We start from the raw sequence: 27002 nt of genomic DNA, 5'->3' as shown, positions 1-27002 counted from the left end.
ATGTGTTTAGATGTAAACATAGCGGTAATGGTGAGTTAAATTGTAACAAAAGGAAAAATGCCATTAAAAATATTAATTTAAAATGTAAATTATTTAATATTTATAAAATTAATAAATTAATAAATTTTTTTTATTTCAAATAATAATTTTATTAATAAATGATTAAAAATTAATAAAAATAATATTAATATGTCAAATAATATTTTCTATTTTTTTATTATTTTTTGTAGATACTTGTTAATTAATAAAATAATCTCCAAAAATTTTTTAGACTATTAAAATTTGTTTATTTATTTATTATATAATAATTTATTATTTATTAGTTTATTATAGTAAAATTTATCTATTATATTAAATAAAATGATAATAAATGTATATATTCCATAATTTTAAACAAAAAAACAAAATAAAAAATAAAGAGAAGAATCCTTCCAATCACAAAAGTCTTCCAATCTTTGCAGGCTTACATGCTTAAATAAAAAAGAATATTTATTGAATTAGGACGAATGACTTTTATAAGCTTCTTATGGTTTAAGGGTAAAAGTGAAAAAAAACCAATAGCAGTTAGCCACTAGTAAATTTCCCCTTCGATGGATCACTAAACCTTGGCACGGTGAGAATGCCGCTACCGCACTGAAATCGAAACTTCTTAATGGGTGGCCAATTTAGTTGGATTCAATCTACTGGCAGTATGATGAAATCCAAATTGACTTTTAATCTATATCCCAAAGTCAATGGTCCTTGGGTGTCAATGAAAAGAAATTTGAGTTTGCCAGTTATTCAAGTAATTGTAGGAAGAAAATTAAGCAACAATTAGCAAAATTATTTTAATTTTGAGATATCGGTGTAAATTCAAATTAACAGTTAGTTAATTATTTTGATATTATTACGTTTTTTTAATATAAAAAAGTCATAATTTGAAAATACTAAAAGTGAAAGATAAATTTTAAAGTTTGTTTGAACAGTAAAAGATATTTATTTTTAATAAACAAAAATTACAACCATACTACAAAATTATTTCTTCTAAAAACACCCAATTTGGCCAACAAATCTACAAAGTGACTGGCCTCTCTGTAAATATGGACAAAAGAAACTTTTCTCACTCTAGAATAGAGTTATACAACTTGCTGAGAAGATCATTGCACTTCCAGAGATTGATGCATACTTTGTTAATCCATGCTGTGACTACTTGACAGTCGTTTTCGATGATCAATTCTGGAATAGAGTCAATGTTCGAACTTACCATTATTGAAAGAGCTTCTATTACCGCCATCAGCTCTGCAAGATTAGAGTCTTTAACGCCAATGCTTTTTGAGAACATAAGCAGAACTTCTCCTTTGCTATTACGAATTACTCCACCAATACCTGCAGGACCTGGTTTACCAGCAGCAGATCCATCAACATTAATTTTCCAGACACCAAATGTTGGCGGAGACCAATGAATGTTCTTCCTTGGATATCTTCGGTGCAGCGGAATGGTTAAGTCTCGAATGTTGTACATGAAATTCAAGTCTGAAAAATTCAGATTAGGATATTTTGCCTTCATCCACCAACCAAGTCTAGCCCATATTCAACTGATAACTTGATCAATTGAAACTGTTTTTGCTTGAAGATTTTCTCGTTTCGAGCCAGCCGAATCGACCATAGAATTGCATAGAACAGCTAATATTTGGTTACTACTTGCAACAAGAGTATTCCAAGACAGAAAAAGGGATTTGATGGAACCTGGAATAGACCAGCTAATATTCCATTGAAGACAGCATTTGTACCAGATTTGACGTGCAAAAGAGCAGAGCAGAAAGAGATGATCAATAGTTTCTGGTTCCTCGTAGAATGAGCATTTGTCCATCACGTTAACCATGCATCTTCTTTTATGAAGTAGATCAATGACAGGGATACCGGCTTTTAGAGTCTTCCAGCAAAAAATTTCTACTTCGGATGGGTGCGACACCCTTCCAAATGTATTTTCATAGGTTGAATTAGAAACTGTTATGGAGTTCGGAACTTCTCTGAAAGATTTGGTGCTGAAAACACCATTTGCTGTGTGCTACCGTATGATCCTATTGTGAACTGTGGGGCAGAGAGTCACAGGTTCATTAACTTGATCCGTGATTCCAGTTCCCATTTGAACAGGTTTCTACACAGCTGAATTCTCCAACTCCAAGTTTGAACCGATCCAATTTCCAAATTCTTTAATTGGCTGCTCTTTGTTGACAGTAAGAGAATAAATCCTTTGAAATTTAATTTTTAAAATGTATCTCTCAATGCACTTGTCATGCTAGAAATGAATTCTATCTTCATTCCTTGCACAAAAGAACAAACTAGAGTTTAAAAAGTTAAATTTTAAATTTTAAAATCTACATTTCACTTTTATTATTCTCAAATTGTGACCTTCTTTATATTAAAAAATATAATAATGTCAAAGTAATTAATTAACTCTTATTTTGGAGTTACATCAACATATTAAAATTAAGAATTAATTAATTGTTTTGATATTATTTTATTATTTAATATGAAGAAAATCACAATTTAAAAATAATAAAAATAAAATATAGATTTTAAATTTTAAATTTTTAAAAAATTATATGAGTCAATTAAGTTAAATATAAAATTAAACATTATTATATTTATTTTAAACTAACAACACGTTTAAATATGAAAGTAGACTTTATAATTAAACTATTGGTAAGTTTAATTTTTTTAATATCACTTTAATTAACAAATTATATTTAATTCAAATATCATAATACATAAACATAGTTTTATTGCAAATTTAATTGAATTTATTTTTTTTTCCATATCCTGTGCTCAACAAAAGAAAAGTCATTTTTATTGGCATTTTTAGGCGGAAGTAAAAAACTAAAAAAATACTGCTATTACTATTGCCGGTTGTTTTTAACAGTCGACAAAATGAGTGTTCGTAAAAACTTTTATAGTTTAATCACCGGTGTCAGAGATACATATGAATTTTATAGTATGATTTTTTTCGACACTTTAAACTGCCGTTATAAGGAAATATAAACTTTTAAAAACATTTTCAATTGTCGATAAAAATCACATTTTATTCAAATTTTTTACATTTATTAAATGAACTATAATGACACTTAAAACTGCCATTAAAAATACTACTTTATTTGTTTCAAATAATTTTCACATTTATAATTGTTGTACCCACTAAAATTAGAAAACAATTCATTCTTTTTTATTTTCAGTGTCTCTGAAACTACAACTTATAAATGTTGTAGAAAACTTTTGATACCATCGTAACTTGATAATTTCATTACAAATGTTGGACTTAAATTGTCTTCCTCAAGTTTCTGTTCATTGAGGGATACATTTTTTCTGTTGGATGAACAGCATCCCAGAATACATATTTTGACATATCAGCGCCTGTGCTCATGCCTCTGCATGTATCTCCATACTCTACTGTCCCCGTTCTACAACATCCTTTGGAAGTTTCAGCCAAGCCTGTCAAATTTTTTGGGGGTTTCAGAAATATAAATATATACATAGATATATATATATATATATATCATTCTTTTGCATTTTGAAACCAAATAAAGAAGAAGAAATAAGAAGGATTGATTAAAGCTAATTACCATATTTTTTGGGGTTGTTCACAACATCCCAACTACATAAATCCATTAGAGTCTTGACAAGGGGCATGCAGCCCAATGGAGGGACCCCAACAACGACCAATCGTGCAATTCCAAGCCTATGCATCCTCTGCAATAATCAAACAACATGGAAAATTAAACGTGAAACCAGCAGAAGGCAGCTAGGAAAATAATTATTGATATTTGTTAAAACGTGTTAATTAATATTTCATGCTCCTGATGTAAAAGAGTACCAAAACTTAGTATTTCACTCTCAATTCTAGTTAAATAGAATTTTTTTTTATAAAAGAGATTGCAACATGAGTAAGAACTAAAGAGGTCATAGATATTGAAATTTGAATCACACATTTTAAATGTTATATTTTAAAGATAATTACATGAATTAACTAAATTAAATTCTAGATTAATAGAATTTTCCTTTTCTAGGCTCATTCCCTGTCTTGGGTCATCAATTGCAAAATCATTAATTATCCTAAAAGCAATAATTTAGGGCTATAAGCGAAAATTTGTTAGAATAGAGGTATGGCTCAAATGTGATTGATCATTTAAACCTATATATGTAAAGAACATCTATAACTTATAGAAGACTACATTATAAAAGTGAAGCATAACATCAAACTTTAACTTATAAAGCCAAGAGGGAATGGGCATAGAGAAACAGCTGAAAAATTTTGGTGAATGGCTGAAAGCCAAAGCCTTATCTATAAGTTACTCAAGTACCTTCCAGCTCCCACCACAACTATCTTTTGGTTTGGAAAGTCAGCCAATGATCAACCTTGTGCTCTTACAGTTCCTAACAATCCAGCAAGTGTAACTCCAGCAGTTCCCTAAGAGATATTAAGCGCAACTTTATAATAATGGTGGCATTCGTAGTGATTTCAGAGCAATCTGCATTACACTAGACACTAATCTAGTCCATAAAAGTAGAGAGTTGTTGCACCAAGAGTTCACCCGTATATCATCATTAAACATGCAAAACCTTTTCCGATAGCATTCCAGAGTTTCAAAGCCCCATTTAATTTGAAAATCCTCAAACTGAATGGTGTAACCATCAAACAAACAACATGATATAAACCAAGCAGAACACAAAATTCTCACTTGTGAAAGAAATAAACCTGTACAATAGCCTTAGGCCAACCTGTGAAAACTGCTTCCATGAACTCATCAACAATTGATAGATATTCTTCCCCTTCTAACCTAGGTTGTCTTAATCCCAAATCTGTCAAGCCAAAAGAATATGTTAAAAAAATCCTAACAACCTGTCAAAAAACAAAGTCACAGCAATCATATCATATGGTCCACACTGCAAAGGTAACAACTTCTTAAGAACAAAGTAATTGAGTACACATTTTACTCACAAAGCTGGTCTTCAAGTAGCCTTTGATTGTTAGTACCAACATCCAGCATAACTGGGAGTATCTGTCAGAGACAGATATTGATTGAATAATTAGAGTTACAGCACATGACAAGAGTCACCATAGCAAGAAAAAATTGAAATGTATGGAAACAAACTTTCAAAGTAAGATATAAATCAACTCGACAGCTCTAAAACAGCATTGAACAACTTTGCAATTTTTCTTGGAAATAATTTGCTAAAGAGTTTTCAATGACAATAGAATAAGAATTTATATCCTTTCTCTTTGATTCACATAAAGCTCTAAAGGGAGCAGGTTCTGCAAATGAATGGAAGACAACCACATTTCAAAGTTGAACTCTAATCAGTGCAACCACATTCCAAAGATTTGTTTGAGGCAAGATTCATTTTGCTTTCTTTGTGTTTGTGCAAGATACTAGAATTTACATAGTTTTTCCCCATATTCATTCCCAGACAACAACTTAACCATATGCCCTCACTGAAACTCTATGACAGTATGTTATTAAAACTATACACTCTTTTACTTATTTTACACAAAACACGAAATGGGTACACAAAAAGCAACTAGCTCATGCTCATGCAAAATAGCCTCTTTGTATCAAGATTCTTTATGAGCAATTCTAACTCAATTTGGAAATTAAATTGATAGTTACAGTAAACAGTGCAAACTGCAACTATTTATCAACAATATTCAAGTCAAATTGTTTTGTATGCATTTTCCTACCTGTGCTTAGTATAGTGAGAAGCAACTATGGTTCAGTCTTCACAAGGTCTTCAACAGAGCTTCTATACTTGGCAATCAGATCCCTAAAATTGGAAGAAAAAAATGCACACATTCATCAAGTAGAAACATTCAATTGCAAAAAACACAAATCAGGAGCAACTACTTACCTCCTTTGATTTACCAATTGCTCACTTTCCTCCAGCTTTCGCTTTTGTCCTTCAACAGTCTACATCCAACATCCACAAATCCCAAGTTATAGAAAGAAATACTAATACTAACATATTAGCACATTTTAAGAATCTATCATCAAAAAATCAAATGTCAAAAGAACTGATGAATAAATCATTTGGACCAAGGGAAAATGATCAGCAATGAGAAGCAAAAATAAGTCATACCAGAACTGCAGACGCTGTCTCATGCAATTACACCTGAGGATAATGTGATCAACCCATTAGCAGACTGGTTCTGCGTTGCATCTGGTTTCAGCTACTGTTTGTAAAAAATTTAGAAGCCCTTAGCATACCTATATGAATGTGGATGGAAATAAACGCGTAAAGAAAAGTAGGACAAAAATAACACAAGTTGTGACTTGTGAATCTGCCTTGAATTCTTCATATGTAGACAACCTAGCCGCTAGCTACAATCTCATGAATGGAATCACTAACAGCGATCTACCAATAAGTTTCATTGCTACATCCTTTCGACCGTCAATTCCAAATCGCAATTCACCAAAATTAGGGATATTCAAAATTCGTAACGAATTCATTTTGGCGAAAGTATGTACGCAACCCTTTGGACAGTTAGACATTTGGTTCATTACAAAATCAAAATAAAAAAAGGGAGTGAGATTGATTTTAGCGAAAGTACCTAGCTAGGAAACGATGTTAACGGAGAAGACGACGCGGATCAAGCTGAAACTAGAGAGGGAAATCAAAATTGGCGAACCTAACTGGCTGAAGAAACAGCGTGACTGTGACAAAATGAGTAATTTTGGCGAAATTACCTCGCTGAAGAAACGATGTCGACAGTGACAAGATGAATCGAATGAGGCAAGATGACGATGATGATGGTGAGAGCAGAGATTCAAAAGTTAGGGTTTGATTTTAAAAAATTATGGATAATAGCTTGAAATCGTATTGGAGAAGAGTAATTTGAGAGAGATTTTGATTTTCAAAATTTACGGTGGAATTTTCTAATTTTTCAATCGGTAAAGAAGGGAGAAGAACAAAAGGAGACAAATGGGAGACGATGAAAAAAATTATTTTGTCAGGAGAGCTTTTTCTTTCTTATTATTGGAGGCTATTAGTGTGCTTAAATCACCGGTGCCTAATGGTGGCTTCATTTTTGTTAGGACAATAGAGGGTATTGAAGGATAGCTCCGGCGGTTTCTCAAACAGTGAAAAAAAGAGATGTCATTAAAATTATATATTTTTTGTTGTGATATTTGTATGATATATTCATAATTTTGTGCTATTTACTTATAAGAAATCAAAGTTAGAACTAAAACTCAATCTAACGTAAAGTATATTTTTTTTACTTCAAGTTAAACTCAAATTTCATATCACAAATTCTTTGACTCAATTATATTTCGAGCTAAACTAATAATTAGTGTATTTGATATGTACTCTGCAGTGTTCATGCTAATAGAATATTTGATAAAAGTGATATAAGATTAATTTATCAATTATCCATCTAATAATTCTTATATTCATATCGTTTAAAATATTTCATGTATTAGTATTATATTTTACACAAAAATTAAATTTTTTTTAATACATCATGAGGGTAAAATTCTAATAAAAGTAAGAAAAATAGGGGACTTGATTCAAAATCAAGCTTTTGATATCTACTCAAGCCTCTTTGACTACTAAACTAAATGTTTATGGATCATAAATTAGATATTACATTTCATATCAACATGAAAATTATGAAAAAATATTTTTTGTAGTTTTTGTTAAACCCATATATGAATTTTATAAAAATTTTAACTCGTGTTAATTTCGTGTCTTTTTTTTATTATTTTCATATTTTAAATTATTAAATATATCTAACACCTTAAAAGATGTGGGTTGTAATACCTTCAATTATTATAAGGTATATTCTTCGCAATAAATTATCAATATTGTAATTTCATATTAGATTATTTAATTTAATAATAAATATATATAATATTATAAGATAAATAAACATAATGTTTGATTAATTATTCATAAATATGTTCGAATTATATTTGTTTATTAATTTAACAAACAATTGTAAACAACATTTTAAGGTTTTTTAATTAAATGAACATATTACAAACAAACAAAATTTGTTTATATTCGATTTATTTGTAAAAATTAACATAATATTCTACGAACAGTTTATAAACATGCTCAATTTTTATTCGTTTATTAAATTTAACAAATGATCATAAAAAATATTTCATGGTTCATTAATTACATTATAAAAAATATACTTATTCCCGATAAAATTTTATCAATGAATTTTTTCGTAAGTAATTACAAATAGAATACTGATGAATTATCAACGAAGTTGAAAAGTGAAATTATCAATTTATTACCATTGAATTATCGTTGGATTATTAAAAAAAAATACAAACAAAATAATTTTTGTCAATAAATTTTTGGCACCATACTTTATGAATGAAAAATTATATAGATAATAATGTAGACACATTTTACTAATGGAATATTAATGAAAAAATTCCCGACGATTAATAATTTAGGTGTAAAAAAATTTTTAAATTAATAAATAAAATTTTATATTTTGAATTTTTTAAATCGGTTTTTGAAATACCGACGAATTTTTTGTCGGTATTTCGTTAGTGATTTTCATTTAGGAATAAAATCCCTAACTCTTCTCTTAAACATTTATCGCCCTCACTCACAGTTCTCTTTTACCACCCCCTCCACTAGACCATCATCCTTCTTCTCTATCCTCAATTCCTCCTCTGACGGCCTTTTCCCTCCACCGTTCACCACTACAACATCATTTGTGACTGAGAACATCTCAAAAACCAGTAATCGAGGAAGCTTCAGGTGAAACTATATATATTTTTAAACAGATGCTTCTTTTAATCTTTTTTAGAGCCACACAGCACTAAAGGAGAAGAAATGAGATGCATAGGTGATCAGAGATGGGCATAATGGGTTGACAGCCGCGGCTTACTTTGCTCGTGGCAGCCTGTTTGTTGCCGTTCTCGAGCAATATCTGTCCATAGAAGCTTCAGGTGAAATTATTTATTTATTTTTTTAAATTTTTGTTAATAATATGAGTTTTTGTATGACATTTAAATTGAAAAAAAGGAAGAATCAAAGAGACATGTTTGAATTTGTCGAAAGTAACAATGACTGCGTTTATTGATTAGCTGAACAATTTAAAGAAAAGTAAAATTTTTTGGAAAATGAAATCTCTAATTTCTTTGATACTATGTGTGATGAATCATGCTTTCTTTAGAATGTCCTCCATATTTCAATTTTATATTTTATTTTTGCAGTCTCCTTCCAATTTTCAACAAATCAGACAGAACTTTGATGTTTTTTCCTAGGTTTTGATGTAAAGGTAAAGATGAAATTCGTTTTAGCTTTTTAAATTTTCCATCAAGTATATTTTCTATGCAATTTTAAACTTTGATTTGTGATGAGCTAGAGCCAATTAGAAAGTCGATTCAATTTGTTGAAATACCAAATCATCTTATTTGAGATATAGTATGGTACAAAGGAAATGAAAATTCTTGCTTATTATAAGCCAATAAATAACATATTTAAATTTACTATGTCTTTATTGAGGTTTGTTTGTAATAAATGAGTTGAGAATCTTTTGTTCTGTTTCTAATTAAGGTCATGGCTATTTGAATTAATATATTTAACATCATTTAGTGTTAGCGATAAGCCCTTTTACAATTTTATGAACCATTGTCAAATGTGAGTTGGTGTTTTTGTTGTCTATACTTTTTATTGAATTTAACTTTTATTTCTAGTATTTAACTAATTCATCTATTGGTTCTTTGTCTTCACTTGTCTTGCAATTCATCTATTAACTAATGGCTTCTAAGGGACCAAGGTCCAAGCTTGAGCAACAGACAAGAAGTAGGTGTCAAAAGGTAATAGTGTCTGAGGTTTTTATAGCTCTCTTTTGTGGTCTCTTATATTGTTATTATTGTTGTTAGTGTCATCATCCATGAACATACTTGCACATGCTTAACTGTAAAGAAGTTTAAAGATTAAATCTTTGTGGAAACTTAATCATTTTAAGAGTGAATTTATATTGAGTTTTTGCTTAACTGTCATGAACTTTTTGTTGTACCTTAGTTTATAAATTGCTTTTGGCTGGAAGCAATTAGTTTTAATTTTCTAATACAAGTGAGGTTTTCTTTTGACTTGTGCTTTTTAGTTCCATTAACGATTAAGGTTTGAATCCATCTCCTAATTGTAAGTAAAAATCAGTTTTATAAATGTTCTTCAACAATATCTACCTACACATAAATGAGTAAATCTTCAAGGAATGTGAAAGGAAGAATTCCTTATCCTAAACACTTGGTGTTATGTGACAATTTGCTTGGCATTAGTGCTAATATAGTGCTTGTCCAAGATGAATTTTAGAAAATTAGTGCAAATTCTGGTTCCAATCATTTTGTTTTGTTTCCAAGGCTATCATTTATCTTGGCGTTTTGTTTGCTTAATATGGTTTTGCAATATATCTTGTATCTATCCAAAAATTATGATTTTTTAGTTCATTTCATGTGAGTTTACTTTAATATTATTTTAAGAAAGCTTCCAAATTTGCTTCAACTCCAACAAGTCCTTCTAGTCAATCTTGTTATATACTCATTTTAGTCACTTGTTGAAGTATTTGCTTTAGTAATAACGATATGTAAGAACTTAAACCGGTGAGTATTGGTTCTGGTAGACTGCAAGAAAATGGTACTTCAGATTGAAAAATATTATTATGCTCTTTCTTTTATAAATGGAAATGATTGTTTTATTTATTTATCTTTTCTATTTATGTATATTTTAATATTCATGTAATTACTTAAAAAATAAATTAAAAAAAAAACTAGAATAAAATGAGAGAATTTGTAAGCAAAGTAGAATTATATATGATTAAAAAATATATATTTCATATGAAATTTTAACTATTATTGATGAAGTTTTTTTTTTTCAAAACTGAAAAAAATTATTAAAATAATTACCAACTGAAAATTTTGTCTGTAAATAAAAAAATTTTATCTTTAAATTATTAATGAAATTATATTATCGACTTCGTTATACTAACGAAACTTTTATTGATAAATTTATCGGTAATATTATTATAGACAAAAAATGAAATATTATGGATAAAAATTAAAATTTTTGTCGATAATATTTCATTTTTTTGGTAATGTTAAACAAACAGATTACAAATATAACAAAATTTGCTTAGTTTATTTACATCTCTAATAATATATTTAAAAAATTAAGTTAAAATTCTTCTGAAATAAAAAATTTTTGAATGGGTTTATGCATTCGAAATTATTTACTAACTAAATAATCAGTCAAATGATTAACTTTACTCAAGAAATAAGTAGAGTATTAAAACTACACGGTCATGATTCTCATCAATCGTTTCAAACAACTTGTTAAATTCTCTTTAGAGAGTTTGTAAATATTAAAAGTACATGAAAAGTGATAGAAATTATCCCTAAACCTTTGGTATAGTGCCTATAGGCCCTTGAGAGATCTGATTTCGAATTAAGTTTTTTTTTTTTTTTTCTTTTATTTGTATTAAAGCTTTTGTCCTTTTGATGTAATAAAAAAAAAAAAAAAAGAAAAGTAGTAGAAAGTACTACCAGAGTGTCAAGTTTTTCTTAAATGTCAATATCAATCTACGATTTCACAATTTATCTCAAATTTTTATAAAAAAGTGGAGATATTATTTGTTAATTAAACAATTTCTGGTAGCATTCTTTTCTAATAGAAGTATTATTTTCTAATGCTTTTCTGTCTAATTTAAACAAGCCACATAGTTAGCAAGGATTACCATTAGATCTTACTACAAATTTTAAAAGAGTAATAGACAATAATAACATAATAGAACCTAAGTTTTAATAACATATTAAATATCGAATTTAAAATTAATTAACAATAGGTGAAGGAAGTCCAACTCAAATTTAAGACCATAAAAAATTTAATATTTAATAAAAATATGATAACATTACTTTAACAATGGAGAGAAAACTTGTCCAACTAGACTCTTTTCCCCACTTTTCTGATCCAGCTTTAGTAATTCAGGTTTTTTTCCTTTGATCCATTTTTTGATCCATTTGATGGAATACAGTATGACCCTGATGATGTTGCAAACAGAGCCAATTGGATCCTGATGATGTTGGCTGTAATTAGGAGCTGGCTAATACCAAGACTAAGCTGTTCTCAAGGAATCCTGGACTCATGTTTGAACTTTGGAGTCATTGGCCCTCAGTATATGTTTAAACTTATATTTAAATTCTTGTAAGTTTAAAAATATGGTGAATCAAATATATATATTGTGAAAAGTAAACTCAAAATTTGATCAATCAAAATAAAAAAAAAAAATCAAATTTGATTTAAAAATTAAATCATCAATGATGAATGAAAATATAAGATTACATATACTTGATCGGATGATAAGAAGGGATCTTTATTAGTCATCTTATTTTGATCCTTTGATCTAATTAATTTTCTCTTTCTCCATAAATGGTTGCTTGCATTCCTCCACAATTACTCAAACAAATTAAAAGAGAGCAAATTCCGATTCCAACAGCATCATTAAACATACAATGCTAAAAGTTATCTTCAATATAATTAAGCAAAAGAAGGGGACATGAGAGCATAACTCAAACTGATGATCACGAAGAAAAACTCATATAAAAATTTCAAGTTCTGTTCTCTTTTAAAATAAAGATAAAATTTCAAAACATATACTTTGGTTTTTTTTAATAAATTTAAAATTTTTCCAAATTTTATTAACTCAATTTTTTTTTTCACTAAAAAATCAAATTGTCCTATTTATTTTTTCCAGATTTATATTATTATGTGTGAAATTTTTTTAAAATAAAAATAAAAATATTTTTCACGTCAACAACATATAACAAAAAAAATAAATTTTGGATGAAATATCCTATTTTAATCCATAAATGATTAAAATTACATTAAAATATAAGAAAGTGATAAAATTACACAAAAAAAAGTAAAATGTATATGAGATTTTAAGTTTTGACTTCTAATATCAAGATTAATTCTCCTTTTGCAAGAAATGACTTAGACTGCTAAGCTGAGCATGTATATACATACCAGTTCAGTCTAACATTTTCCATCAACTTAGTTAATTTTATTTATTTGTATTATAGTAAGTATTTAACTCAATAAGATCCCTTCTTTAAGTAAAGCAACCTCTAGAACATCAACTAGGGAAACTTAGTTTTGACTAGCTGTTTTGATAAAAAAAAAAAATCAATCTAATTGAATGAAATTAAGATGCATGGAATTCTTATAGCAATTCTTGTGCCTCAAAATAATATGTGATTTGTCTAATGTCTAGAGGGAGGAAGAAATTCTATTCAACTGAAATTCAGAATTGATGAATTTTCAAGTGACTTCCTTACAGAAACACAAAGATAATTAAAATGTGCGCATTGATGTTTTAAAAGATCCTTGTTTTCAAGTCTGCTAGTGGAAAGGACAACAAACTATAAACTTTTAGCTGATAACAACAAGACATAAATAAACAGGAATGCAGTCTTTGTACCCTCATAGAAATTTGCATTCTAATAAGATCGCAATATTTGTCTGCAAGTCTATTAAGTTGGGTGAAAGGTTTGTGAAATGCTGCAGCAAATTGACAACTGCTTCATTCACTTGCATCTCCTGAAACTCACATTCTTCATCTCCTGAAATTCACATATAGACTTATATCACTACCAATTGGCCATGTTGTTTGTTGAGCTCTAGTAGACTCTTCCTCTATATCTTCATCAATTGTTCGGATTGCCTGCAAAACAAATTAAAGCATGGCATGTGAAGAACAAGAAGCATGTATAATTCAGTAAATTGAAACAATAACGCAACAAGGACCATTGAATGAACCCACTAAGAAAGTTTGCCACCCCATAGAACTGGGAATTAATATTGCCAGCCAATTACATTTTCAATTTCATTAGAAATTAAAACAAACACATGGATGACAAATTTCATTTGAAATCCATAACAAGGTCCATTGAACAGACGAGATTAATATTGCATAATCAACAAAGCTGAAAGAGGAAATAAAAACATGAAAAATATACAACAAATGAACCTCTCTGTTCATAAGTTTACCCAAGTTCAGCTATACAAAAGGCAGGGCAGCTTTTGATACTTTCATATTAAGAGTTAGGGTGCGTAGCGTACCTCTGTTTTGGCATGCCCAGATTGCTCTGAATCAACACTAAAGCTTGTGGTTATATTGGGACAACCTCTTACAGATAAAGATTGCAAAGATGGGAATACGAAATGATAACCCGCAGGGCTGAAGCTCACAAGGTTTGGTACAGTTTGAAGATGTAAGGTGCCCAATTGAGGTAGCTGTATCACTATCTCTTTTTCCTCGCTACCATTTGCCTCATCTCTTGATTGTTCAAATACTTGTTCTAAGTTGGAGACGTTGTCAACATGTAGAATTTTTAGTTTTGAAAGGCCATGAGCAAGACTCACCGGAAAGAGACATTTCAAGTTTTCACATGAATAAATGCGTACATCAGTCAGACTAGGGAGGCATATAGGTTGGAGATGATGACCTTGTGATGAAGTTTGACCATCCTTTTCAATAATTTGCTCCAATTTCTCACACCCATTTATCGATAAAAAGCTCAATTGTGGCAAATTCCGAGCGATGGTAGGTGATAAGATATATCTTAACCTTCCGCATCTACAGACATTCAATTCAGTGAGGTTTTGAAAGTTGACAACTTCGATGGGATCTTTCCATGCCACCCGCAATTCAGGTAGATCTATCAATCCTAGTTCCCTCAAACTTGAAAGATTATATCCACTATCAAATAACTCTTCAAAATTACTGATGGTTAAATATTCCATGTTTGGTAATTTTTGTCTCAATTCAGGAACTATCATATTGCACAATTGCTTCCTTTCTCTCATATCTTCCAAGTATAACACCTGTAATCATATCATAACTATTAATTCAAAAAATGTAAAAATAACTAAAACTTATTTTTTCTTTATTTTTAAATTTTATTTAAAATTTTGATTTTAACAATCTTTTCATTAAATTAAACATATTGCTTTAAAGGTCCATTTAAATCATGATTAAATGAAACGACCAATATAAGGAAATCTAATGTCAATTAAGTTTAAAATATAAATTTCTTAAATTTTTTATTCTAATCAATTAAAATTTAAAAAAATCCTTAATTTAGAACCATATCTCTTATAATTATTATAGTACAATTAACTAATCATAATTTAGTATTGTGCAAGGCCCATCAAAAAATTGTTTAGAAGCCACATTTTAAATGGTGGCTACATAATTCTTAATTGTGATTGGTTAACTATAATTTAGTAACAAAGATAATTATAAATGAAATACTCTCAATTCATTAATTGAAGTCAAAGACAAATAATTTAATTAAAATATAAAACAACAGTTTTGAAAAGATTAGTTCTATATCATGAATAAAAATGAATACATATGAAACGTTTAAAAACACAAAGTACATACTACATATGGCTTTTCAATATATCTAAGAAATAAAGTTTGTTCTAAGAATTATGATTAAAGAAATATATTTTCTTATATGCGTTAAAATATTTACAAAAATATTATTACTTTTAATTAATTATTTTATTTGGTTTAAGTTTTAACTCAAAACTAAATTATTAATTCAGTTTGGTTTGAAAAGTTTTTGGCGTTAAACTAAACTGAGCCAAATCACCTAGTTCAGCTTGGTTTTTTTGTTTCGACCAAATAAAGCTCACACTACTCTCAATAGTGCTAAATGGTGATATTAAGGGTTTTTTAGTTTATGGTATTAATTATTTGTGTTTTTATGGGAAGAAATAACAAATTTCTGTGCTACCATGCTATTATTTCTAGACTCCCTGATATGCATGTCAGGGATAGGGAATCCTTAGAAAACCAAAGTAATATTGTTCTGTAGCCCCTGTTATGCCAGCAATAGGGAATTCTTAGAAAACCGGAATCCAATAGGGAATACTTAGAAAATCTCGCAGATATTTTTAGATATTTCATTTGAGTGACTTGAAAAATAATGCAGTAAGATAAATGGGTTAATCAGACAAAAAATCATTATTAAGATATGAAATGCATTTTTTCAATGCATTTCATTAGTACAAATGCAATTTAATAATTATTTATTAAATTATTTTTTATTGATTTAAATAATAAAACATTGATTTAGTGGTAAAATTTTTTTTTCAGAAATTTGATGTTTTAAATTTAAATCTTATTAGTTATGAATTTAATTTAATTTTATGTTAAATTTCTCTTATATATAATTTATTTACTTTTTAAGTGAAACATTTAAATATAATTATAATTTTTTTATTAATATTTTCATAAAAAATTATATACTTGCAAAAATCAAAACTAATTATTTTATATTAAAAAAAGTAGATAAATAATGCTAAATAGTACGAACATTATGTTTTTATGAGAAGAAATAACCAATTTGTGATATTAATTATTTAAGGCTTTTTTTATGAGAAGAAATGACTATTTAGCATTTTATGCAATAATTAATTGAACTTAAAATGAAATCTCCTAGCCACATATTTCCTATAAACTCAATCTCCTAAAACATTAAAATAACTAAATGAGATAGATATAAACAACTCAATAAACTAATTATAGTAAATTCCTAAAAATTGAAAACAAAAAGTAATAGCATATTTAGAATGGACAATTCCTACTTCAAATATAAAGAAAAAGACAACTAGCAAAGAAAATGTCGATGAAAATTAAAGTAAATTACACCATACATCTATGACTTTTGGACAATATTTTATTTTCATTCATGGTTTTAATTAAAATTCAAAATTTTCATTCACAAGTTTTTTAAAATATTTCAAATTCATCAATTTCAACAATTAATCATTAAAATTTGACTAAATTTGTCATTTCAAAATATTGTGTGTATATGTATAACCATGTAAACATGCATGTGATGAAAAGGTGGGAGTTTTTTCAACTTTTTAAGTTGAAATTCTTGTCATATGCACATCCATGTGACATTAAAAAAGATTTGTTCTGTTAATTTTTTAATAATGATTGTTGCAATAGATGAATTTAAAATATTTTAAAAAGTGTAAATGAAAAAATTGAGTTTCATAAGATTGTGGATTAAAGTAAGATAATATTGCACAAAGCTTATCGATGCCTGATGCATTTTAATAGTGACAGCTATCTTAAAAGTCCACAATTGAGATTTTAATTATCACTACTTAAGTAGGGAGAAGTAGATTCACATTAATTTTACCCAAAGTAATACAAAGTCTATATTTTAAATATTGTAGCACTTGAAAACTTTTTAGTCACCAACTTATCAGGAAAATAAATTTAGTCAACGACATTAACACTATGTAGTCAAATTATTTTACTTTCTAAGTGTTTGTTTCCAAAGATAAAAAATTATAAAAAAGGTTTTATTTAAGAAAAAAGGTATTTTCTCTCCCAATTTAAATGGATTAAGTTCCCATTTTTTTTTCTTTCAGCTCTCTTATCTATTCTTCCATTCTTTATATTCCTCCTACAAAGTATAGTTGAAAGTGTAAAACCACAAATAAATAGGATTACCTGTATTTTAGCCGAAATGATAAAAGGAGTCAATTGTGGACAATCATCCACACACAACTCTTGTAAAGATGGCAGCGTGAGTACAATGTCATTCCCATCCCTTCCTTTTAATTCAGGCAATCTTCCCAATGAAACCTCATTCAACTGCGGAAGACCTTCAGCCATTGAGATTGGAAAAGTATATTCCAATCGAGAGCAATCCCAAATCCCAAGTGTTGACAATTTCTCCAAAATTTGACCATGCGACAATGAGGAAAGAGATGTCAAGTTGTTGCAGCCACGTACATTTACTTCCCTTAGACTTTGGAGATTTATGTTTGCCACTTCCGTTTTGGGAATTATTTCTTTCAATTCCAAGCAGTCGGTTATGTTTAGTGTTTCCAGTTGTCCAAGACTTTTAGCAACAGACGTTGGGAAGAGATATCTCAATTTATTGCAGTTGACTATTGTTACAACCTTCAAACTTTGTAAGCTTACATGATGACTGGGTCCTTGTTGTATGCTCCTCAATTCAGCAATCTGAAATAGCACTTTTATCTCATCATAAATTCCATAAACAGTGATTAAAATTTGACAAACTATATCATCTTCAAATCATGTGTATGTATGTCCATGTGACTGTGCATGTGGTAAGATGGTGTTCTTTGACTTTTTAAGTTAAAATTCATGTCATATGCACATCCATTAAATTTTTAACAATGATTGGAATAATAGATGAATTTAAAATATTTTAAAAGGTTGTGTTCTATTAAATTTTTAACAATGATTGGAATAATAGATGAACTTAAAACATTTAAAAAAGTCATGCACAAAAAAAACTGAGTTTTATAATATTGTAGATGAAAGTAAAATAATATTGCACAAAACTTATAGAGAAAAGTAAAATAAAAAAGGCTATTTTAAAATTCTCCAATTGATATTTAAATGATCACTGTTTAAGTAGTGAAGAAGTAGGTTTACGTTAGTTTTATACAAAGCAATACAAAATCTATCTTTTAAATATTGTAACTCTTAGACTAGAACTTTTCGAACACCAATTTATCAAGAAAAAAAAATTATGTTGACAACATTAACACTATGTTTAATGGTTGGAAGAAAAATAAAGGAAGGGAAAAAGGGTGAGGAAAGCAAAAACAAATGATAGAAAAGAAGATTAATTTTCTTTTTTATTGTTTGTTACCAAAGATAAACAAAAAGAAAAAAGAAAAAGGATTAGAAGAAAAATTATTTAAAAAAAGGTTTTATTAAGTATAAAAGAATGTTTTTCTCCCAATTTAATAGGATTAAATTTTGATCGATTTTTTTTCTTTCCACTGTCTATTCTTCCACTCTTTTCCACTCCGTCCAACCAAGCATAGTTGCAAAAGTAAAAGAAAAAAATACAAATAAATAGGCTTACCTGTATTTCAGTCGAAATGATAAATTGTGGACACTCTCTTATTTCCAACGCTTGTAAAGATGGCAGCATGAGTACAATATCATTTCCATCCCTTCCTTTAAATTCAGCCAATCTTTGCACTATAACCTTATTCAGCTGCGGAAGACCTTCAGCCATTGAGATTGGAAAAGTATATTCCAATCGAGAGCAATTAATAATCTTAAGTGTAGTCAAATTCTCCAAACTTTGACCATGCGACAATGAGGAAAGAGATGTCAACTTACTGCAGCCACTTACATGTACTTCCCTTAGACTTTGGAGATTGATGTTTGTCACTTCCGTTTTGGGAATTATTTCTTCCAATTCCAAGCAGTCGGATATGTTCAGCGTTTCCAGTTGCCCAAGACTTTTAGCAACAGACGTTGGGAAGAGATATCTCAATTTATTGCAGTGGTCTATTCTTACAACCTTCAAACTTTGTAAGCTTACATGATGACTGGGTCCTTGTTGTATGCTCCTCAATTCAGCAGTCTGAAATAGCACTTTTATCTCATCATAAATTCCATAAACAGTGATTAAAATTTGACAAACTATATCATCTTCAAATCATGTGTATGTATGTCCATGTGACCGTGCATGTGGTAAGATGGTGTTCTTTGACTTTTTAAGTTAAAATTCATGTCATATGCACATCCATTAAATTTTTAACAATGATTGGAATAATAGATTAATTTAAAATATTTTAAAAGGTTGTGTTCTATTAAATTTTTAACAATGATTGGAATAATAGATGAACTTAAAACATTTTAAAAAGTCGTACACAAAAAAAAATTGAGTTTTATAATATCGCAGATGAAAGTAAAACAATATTGCACAAAACTTATAGAAAAAAGTAAAATAAAAAAAGCTATCTTAAAATTTCACAACTGATCTTTAAATGATCATTGTTTCAGTAGTGAAGAAGTAGATTTACGTTAGTTTTACACAAAGTGACGCAAAGTCTATCTTTTAAATATTATATCTCTTAGACTTGAACTTTTCGAACACTAGTTTATCAAGAAAAAAAATTCTGTCGACAACATTAACATTATGTTTAATGGTTGGCAGAAAATTAAAGAGAGGAAAAAAGGGTAAGGAAAGCAAAAATAAATGATAGAAAAGAAAATTAATTTTCTTTTTTATTGTTTGGTACCAAAGATAAAACAAAAAAAGAAAAAAGAAAAAGGATTAGAAGAAAAATTATTTTAAAAAAGGTTTTATTAAGTATAAAAGAATGTTTTTCTCCAAATTTAAAAGGATTAAATTTTGATCGATTTTTTTTTCTTTCCACTCTCAATTCTTCCACTCTTTTCCACTCCGTCCAACCAAGCATAGTTGCAAAAGTAAAAGAAAAAAATACAAATAAATAGGCTTACCTGTATTTTAGTCGAAATGATAAATTGTGGACACTCTCTTATTTCCAACGCTTGTAAAGATGGCAGCATGAGTACAATATCATTTCCATCCCTTCCTTTAAATTCAGCCAATCTTTGCACTGTAACCTTATTCAGCTGCGGAAGACCTTCAGCCATTGAGATTGGAAAAGTATATTCCAATCGAGAGCAATTAATAATCTTAAGTGTAGTCAAATTCTCCAAACTTTGACCATGCGACAATGAGGAAAGAGATGTCAACTTTCTGCAGCCACTTACATGTACTTCCCTTAGACTTTGGAGATTGATGTTTGTCACTTCCGTTTTGGGAATTATTTCTTCCAATTCCAAGCAGTCGGATATGTTCAGCGTTTCCAGTTGCCCAAGACTTTTAGCAACAGACGTTGGGAAGAGATATCTCAATTTATTGCAGTTGTCTATTCTTACAACCTTCAAACTTTGTAAGCTTACATGATGACTGGGTCCTTGTTGATGACCACTGCACAGCTCTTCCAAACCACGCATATTTGTTAAAGATAATTCTAACAAATTAGAGAATGCATTGGTTAGCTCCTGCTGCTTTGTAATATCAATAAGACATTTCATATGCTTGCAACTCACAAGAACCAGAGAAGTCAGCTTACTGAATACCACTTGGCCCGACTGCAAGCTTGGAGCAAGATTTTGGCAACCCACCACATTATTCAGATTAAGAGATTCTATATCCTCAAATAACTGCTTGCATGCCTCCATTGCAGACCCCTCAATTTTTAAAGATTCTATATCCTCAATTAACAGCTTGCGTGACTCCATTACAGAACCCTGAATTTTTAAAGATCTCGACAATGGGCAGATCTCCAAGTCCATCTTCTTTTGAGAAATATCAGAAATGCCAAAAATATCAAAAAAGTCAAAGTCAAAGCCAACGCACACATAAAACCTTTGTAATTTACAGAACACAAAGTCTCTTGGAATATCTTCAGAAGAAACCTCTAAAGATAATACAATCAAGTTTGAGAGGGAATTCAACTCTGATAAACTGGCAACTCTTTCTTGTCGAACAGTGTTCTCAGTGGCCCATTTTAATAATTGACAACCATGCAAGTATAGTTCTTCTAATTTGGACAATCTAGGTATTAACTGAGAAGGGATTCTCTGTAGTTGTACACAATATGATAAATCCAACAATTTAAGATTATCCAAATCACCTATTTCTTCTGGCAATTCTTTGATATCAGAGCCACTAAATGAAAGAACTTCAAGTTTCTTCAACTTCCCAAGCACTGAGATGTCCGAGAGTTCGCAACTTTCCAAATGTAGAGTTGTAAGGTTTGTTTGAAACTGAAATGCATCCGGAGATATCAATCTAGAATTCAAAGCGCAAACTTTTAATGCTGTCATTCCTTCAAAGAATTCACTTGAAGTTGTCATCTTCCTATCTCCACCAAGTAAAAGAATTTTGAGATTTGGGCACACCAGTCCTTTAGGAAGTTCAACAATTCGACTAGTATTGAAGGAGACTGCTTCGTAAGACTCAAAACTTTCTTTCTTTGGCCACATGTCAACAACGTCAGATTTTATCATAAAAGAGAACTCCTTTCTGTTTGATGCTATCCACAAAGCAACGTCACGAACCAGGTCATGCATTCTAACATGCCATTCTCCACAATTTAACAACAAACAAGAATCCTTGAGGATGTCCATCGCTGCAAGCACTTCGCTTCTCACTGCTTCAATTGAGTCCACACCTTTATACAACTCTAGTCCCCATGCATATCTCACCAAGTCTTCTACATAAATCTTGTAATCTTCAGGAAATAAGGAACACAACAAGAAACACATCTTGATCTCCGTATCCTTCAGATAATCAAAACTTACCTCAAGACATACGTAAGCATTTTGTTGATCAATGTCTTCGATGTCACCCAATCTACAGTTTTTGAGTCTCCGATGTGCTGCTTTCCACCTATGATGATTTTTACCTTTCAGAGCATTTGCCAATGTAGCTATAGCTATGGGCAAACCTTTACATTTTTGGACAATTTTAGTTGCCACATTTTTAATAGCATCATCAGAAGAGTCGATTAGACCTGCTTTGGTGGCAAATAAATCCCAAGCTTCTTGGTCATCTAAAAAACCAAGTTGTATTCTCCTTTGACATTCCATAGCATCACATACTTGTTGACGGCGTGTTGTTAAAAGAATTTTGCAGCCTTTGCGATCCTCACCAATTGGAATTCCGATCCCCTCCTTTAAGTCAATTTTTGCCCAAACATCATCAAGGATTATTAGAATCCTTTTCACCTTCATCACCTCCTTCAGTTTCGACCAGAATTCTTGTCTTGATATTCTTCCTTGTTCATTCTTCATAGAGAAATCCAAGTCTTTTGCAATTTCATCTTGAATTTTGTCAAAGTTTGGCTTTTGAGACACAGTAGTAATCACAACTTTGTCAAACAGATTTTTTTTTTTGGCATAAGTTCCAACTTCACACACTAGGGATGTCTTGCCCACCCCTGCCATTCCCCACAATCCAATCATGCTGACCCGGTCATCCTTTAAAGCCTGAATGATATGATCTAAAGCAATATTTGAAGATTTAGAAACCATAAAATCCTTAGATGAAAGGAATTCTATGGTTGTAATTGTACTAGTAGAACGGTAGCCCACTCGTCCAGGTTGACAAAATTGACGAATCTCCTTTAGAAGTTCACAAGAAACAGGAGTGTTCTTCGTTGCTTTCTTACTTAATTGATACTGCCAACTCCAATTAGGACACAAGTTGAAACATCGCTTGTTTTGCTGCATTTCATTTTCCAGAGTTTCCATATCTGATAGGATTTTGTCCGCCTTTGATAGCAAAGTTGTGACATCATCTTCAATTCCTTGATGTCGCCTTTTAGCGTCCTCAATCTCATGTTGCAGCCGAGCTCGTGCCATTTTTAGTTCTTCTTTTTTTTCCTTGAGCTTTTCAGCATTGTCATGAAAACGCCGAATGTAATTAAGTTGATGTCCTACTGGCTTCACCACCCAATCCACGAGCAGTGTTCCCATGCAGTTAGAAAGAGCAGACTCGCAAAACCCACAAGCCATTCTTGACAAGCTCAAGTTGAACAAACTTCTGCCAAGCATAAAAATATTGGCTATGAGATAAGTTATGGTGATGATATTAAAAAGAAAATTAAAGAATAATGAAGAAGGTGAACTCTCTAAACATACCAAGCAAGGTGAAGTTAGTCCAAAGTGTGAAAACCAACTGCTTTTTCTTTAGTTTTGTGCCAAGTAACACTTTTTTAAGTACATAACAAGGCAAGATGAAGACAATTCGAAGTATGAGAACCAAATGCCTTTCTTCAGCGCTCTACCAAGCTGAAAACACGAGATAAAAAACAATATTTTTAAATAACTTATGAGGAAATATTACTCAGAAAACTTGAAATAAAAAAATTGCTGTTGATATGATAGAAAACCAAAAATTCATATCATACTACAACAATTAAGCAACGATTTTAAAAATGATTAATTACAGGTTTGGTCAACCAATTTTAGTTGATTTTTTATTTTGAACACCGAAATATGAAAAGTAATGATTTAGACACCAACATTACAAAGATTTGTTTCTTTGATAATAAAACCATTTAGGGTTAAATGTTGAATGTCGTTACTCCGAGATATTTGATCTACTGGCTTCTAAAAAACATGCTAGGTTATAACTAAAGGTCCTGACTTGTTCTACCATTCTAGGTGATCTTGGAGGATTCATTAGTGTAAAACTTTATCTAATTGTCTTTGTATTTGCATTATTTTATATTTTTTATCTATAGTTTGAGGATAAATTGGTATTATTAGGTCTAAATAATCTAATCTTTTTATTCCATATTCTTTTTTCTTAATATCTTCATAAATTTCCATTTTATTATTTATTTAAAGTACTCAGTGTTATTAACATCATTTCTATTAAAATTATATGATTATCTGTGTCAATATCTTCTACCTTTAATTCTAAATTAATTATTTTTTGTATTTTTAAGTCTTCTAAAAATTTATCTAACTTATTTTTAAATCTATGTATATCTTCTATTGTTTCTAAGGAATCTGTTAAGTTTATATTACTCATTTATATATCCTATGGCTATACTTAATATTGCTAATAAAATTATCGTAAAAACTGGTATTTCTGCCCATAAAACTGCTAATATTGCTAAGTTACTGCTGTATAAATAGCATATATAGTTTCTTCCATTTATAGTCCTACTAATTGTGGGAATTTTATTAAAGCTATTATTATATATAAAATTATTAGAGTAATTATTATTATCACTATTAAACAGATTATTTCTTTTTTATTATCTATATATCTTATTTTATATATATCTCTATGTGTGACATTACTTTGTTCTTTCATGTTTTAATTTATGATCTCTGGCTCTGATACCATTCTGCGGAGAGGGGGCCTAAGGTCTAGGCTAGTACTATGCTTCCTGGTTGGATAGTTCAACATTTATATCTCTTATTTCTGTTGTATTTCTACAGACTATTTCCAATATGAAATTAACGATTTCTAGATAATACTTTATTCTTCTAAAATTATTATACTTATTATATTCTATTTTATCTATTATTTCTCTGTTTTTATATTTAAGTTTCTGAATTCTTATAGGTCTTTTATATCTAAGTCTCATATTTTATATTTATAAATTTTAAGTTAAATGAATATTCTAACCTTACCACTTCCAGATAGAAGTAAATAGATCCGAAGCTTTCAAGGGAAAATTTGCTTGAGAAATAAATCCAAACCTTTTCAGATCTGATCTGCTTCACTGCAAAAATTGCAAATTAGATCAAAAATATGTAAGAAACAAACTTCATTTGTACAAAGAGAAAGCAATGGAAAAGTTGTTGCATTTACCTTACTTGGTGCCTTCTAAATCTGCGAGAATTTATTCACGGCAGATCATTGAAAACAAGCAAAGAAATTTGAAGATTGGATTTTTTTTCCTCTTTCTTTTTTTTTTTTTTAGATGAAAATGACAAACAAAGTGGAAACTAAAGAGAAAGAAAATATTGAAGAGTAGCTCTTTTTTTTTTTTTTTGAAGTTACAAGGAAAGAAACGTAGAATCAAACAAAATTCAACTGAAGTTTTTTTTTTTTTTTTTTTCTCTTTTTGAGTTGAAGGAAAAGCCAACAGAGTAGAAATCAACCTTAAAACTCTTGGCCAAAAGAAAAAGGAAATCAAGCTGGCACTTAAATGATCAAAAAGCTTGGAAATTGAAAAGAGAACGTTCACTTATCTACCCAGAAAATTCGAACAAAAGAGATTAACAGAACACTCAACTTCCGAGAGCAGAAATGGGTTTTTGTTTTTTTTTTTTTTTTTTCTTTTGGAGGTTTTATGGGCAAAGGATTTGTTTCAAGATTAGCATATGAAATGTAGAGCAAGGAAGACTTAGTTTCTTTAAAGTCTTCCTCTTTTTCTTTTAATATTGTTATTCATTATTAAATTCCATAGTCTCCGACAAAAGCAATGTGACCGACGAAAGTCATTACCCATCACTTCTTTATTTGTCGGGATCTTCTTTGTTTTATTCTTCCTTTCCTATCTAAGTAATGGAAGACAGCCCAAATATCAGTCTTTTTATTGGGGGAAATTTCCGAAATGTAACACAAATATTTCTTAATTCGTACTATATTAAAAATAATTAGTGAAAAAATAATATATTAATAAATAAAATTAAAATTTATTTTTATAATCGTAATGTTCAATGATCTTTATTCAAAATTATAATATATGTATAATTATTTTATAAAATATGTACATGCAAAAAATAAAATAAAATAATTACATTTTTGGATATTAATATTATACATATAAATTTAATTTTTTGATTAATTTAAATACAAATATTTCTTTCTAATTAATTTTTTATTATAATATCAAATAATAAATTTTTTTTTATTAAAACACTTTTGGTAGTTCGTCCTTATTTATAGAACTATTGTTTCATCTTTTTTATCTCCAATAAACGAAATTCACACCTAATTCAAAAGAATTTTTCATTAATAAATCATATTATTCCTAATTCGTGATAAAAAAACTATTAAAACTGAAAAAGAGCTGGGCCTGAAAATATCTCGCCGTATTCACTAATTAATAATTAAATTAATTTTCATGATTCACTACATAAAAAAATTAAATTAATACCCAAAAAAGAAATTAAATTAGTAATATAATTTGAGTGAAGAATTGAGACATATTAAAAAGGTATATGATACAAATAAACAATAATACAATAAAATATAATCATGTTTTTCATACACTTTAAAATTATATATTAAGTTATTAGGAAACAATAATAATACCATTAAAATGGGGAAGCTTTTATCTAAGGCAGCTATTCATTAAGCCTTTTATGAAGGCTATACGTCCGTAAATTTCATTATTTTGTCCAAAATAATTACATTATATGATCAAATTTTCTAGTATTTGATTAATGTTTTTTATGCAAAAAAAGATACTTCATCTATTATGCTCATCTCGATTAATTTTAATAATAAAGTATAAAAAATAAAATAAAATATGATATTCAACAAACGGTCAAAACAAGCAATAAAAGATGGTGCTCTCGCACCTACTAGTCAACAAATTAATTGAAATAATACTAAAATAAA

General features: G+C 29.3%; 2 protein-coding genes, 1 long non-coding RNA gene and 1 pseudogene across 23 annotated transcripts in view; 2 read left to right on the top strand and 2 right to left on the bottom strand.

Annotated features, from left to right (window-relative positions):
• Positions 1-1442, top strand: part of LOC149514628 (uncharacterized) — a 49807-nt pseudogene extending 48365 nt beyond the window's left edge.
• LOC111302336 (GDSL esterase/lipase At5g45950-like) overlaps positions 1-7067 on the bottom strand; it is a 96429-nt gene extending 89362 nt beyond the window's left edge. For 2 of the 19 annotated variants that reach the window (XR_016328150.1, XR_016328154.1), the window contains exons 1-5: positions 6584-7065; positions 6112-6205; positions 5884-5942; positions 5717-5799; positions 4976-5036 (exon numbers count right to left, since the gene is read on the bottom strand). Coding sequence is in view for 9 of the 19 variants with exons in the window: in XM_089744522.1 (XP_089600648.1) it covers positions 3296-3468; positions 3600-3726; positions 4733-4836; positions 4976-5024 (453 nt within the window). In the remaining 10 variants the exon portion in view is untranslated. Of the gene's footprint in view, positions 1-3180; positions 3469-3599; positions 3727-4337; positions 4445-4568; positions 4653-4715; positions 4837-4975; positions 5037-5716; positions 5800-5883; positions 5943-6111; positions 6240-6317; positions 6560-6583 lie in introns of those variants that run through there. The other 17 variants (XR_016328146.1, XR_016328149.1, XR_016328148.1 and 14 more) reach the window with 17 other exon arrangements.
• Positions 7068-8583: 1516 nt separating this feature from the next.
• Positions 8584-12318, top strand: LOC149514627 (uncharacterized). Of its 2 annotated transcripts, XR_016328157.1 has the most exons (4): positions 8584-8757; positions 8846-8948; positions 9216-9821; positions 12035-12318. It is a non-coding gene; the product is annotated as an uncharacterized LOC149514627 (long non-coding RNA). The 2 variants fall into 2 exon arrangements; XR_016328156.1 differs by having other exon boundaries at positions 8585-8948.
• A 946-nt stretch (positions 12319-13264) lies between these two features.
• LOC149514626 (uncharacterized) lies at positions 13265-25992 on the bottom strand. Of its 2 annotated transcripts, none has more exons than XM_089744517.1 (8): positions 25242-25992; positions 25056-25152; positions 23552-23701; positions 20336-23453; positions 18942-19451; positions 17543-18061; positions 14122-14886; positions 13265-13723 (listed from the first exon to the last, which is right to left on the bottom strand). In XM_089744517.1, exons 4-8 carry the CDS (start codon positions 23423-23425, stop codon positions 13616-13618), a joined length of 4992 nt encoding a protein of 1663 aa, XP_089600643.1. In that variant the 5' UTR covers positions 23426-23453; positions 23552-23701; positions 25056-25152; positions 25242-25992; the 3' UTR covers positions 13265-13615. The 2 variants fall into 2 exon arrangements, with proteins under 2 accessions (XP_089600643.1, XP_089600642.1); XM_089744516.1 differs by having other exon boundaries at positions 25061-25152.
• Between the last annotated feature and the right edge of the window lie 1010 nt (positions 25993-27002).

This window comes from Durio zibethinus, chromosome 15, assembly GCF_047325235.1.
Source record: "Durio zibethinus cultivar Kanyao isolate XHJ-2024 chromosome 15, ASM4732523v1, whole genome shotgun sequence".
Lineage (NCBI taxonomy): Eukaryota > Viridiplantae > Streptophyta > Magnoliopsida > Malvales > Malvaceae > Durio > Durio zibethinus.
This window is presented reverse-complemented; position numbering and strand designations above follow the sequence as displayed.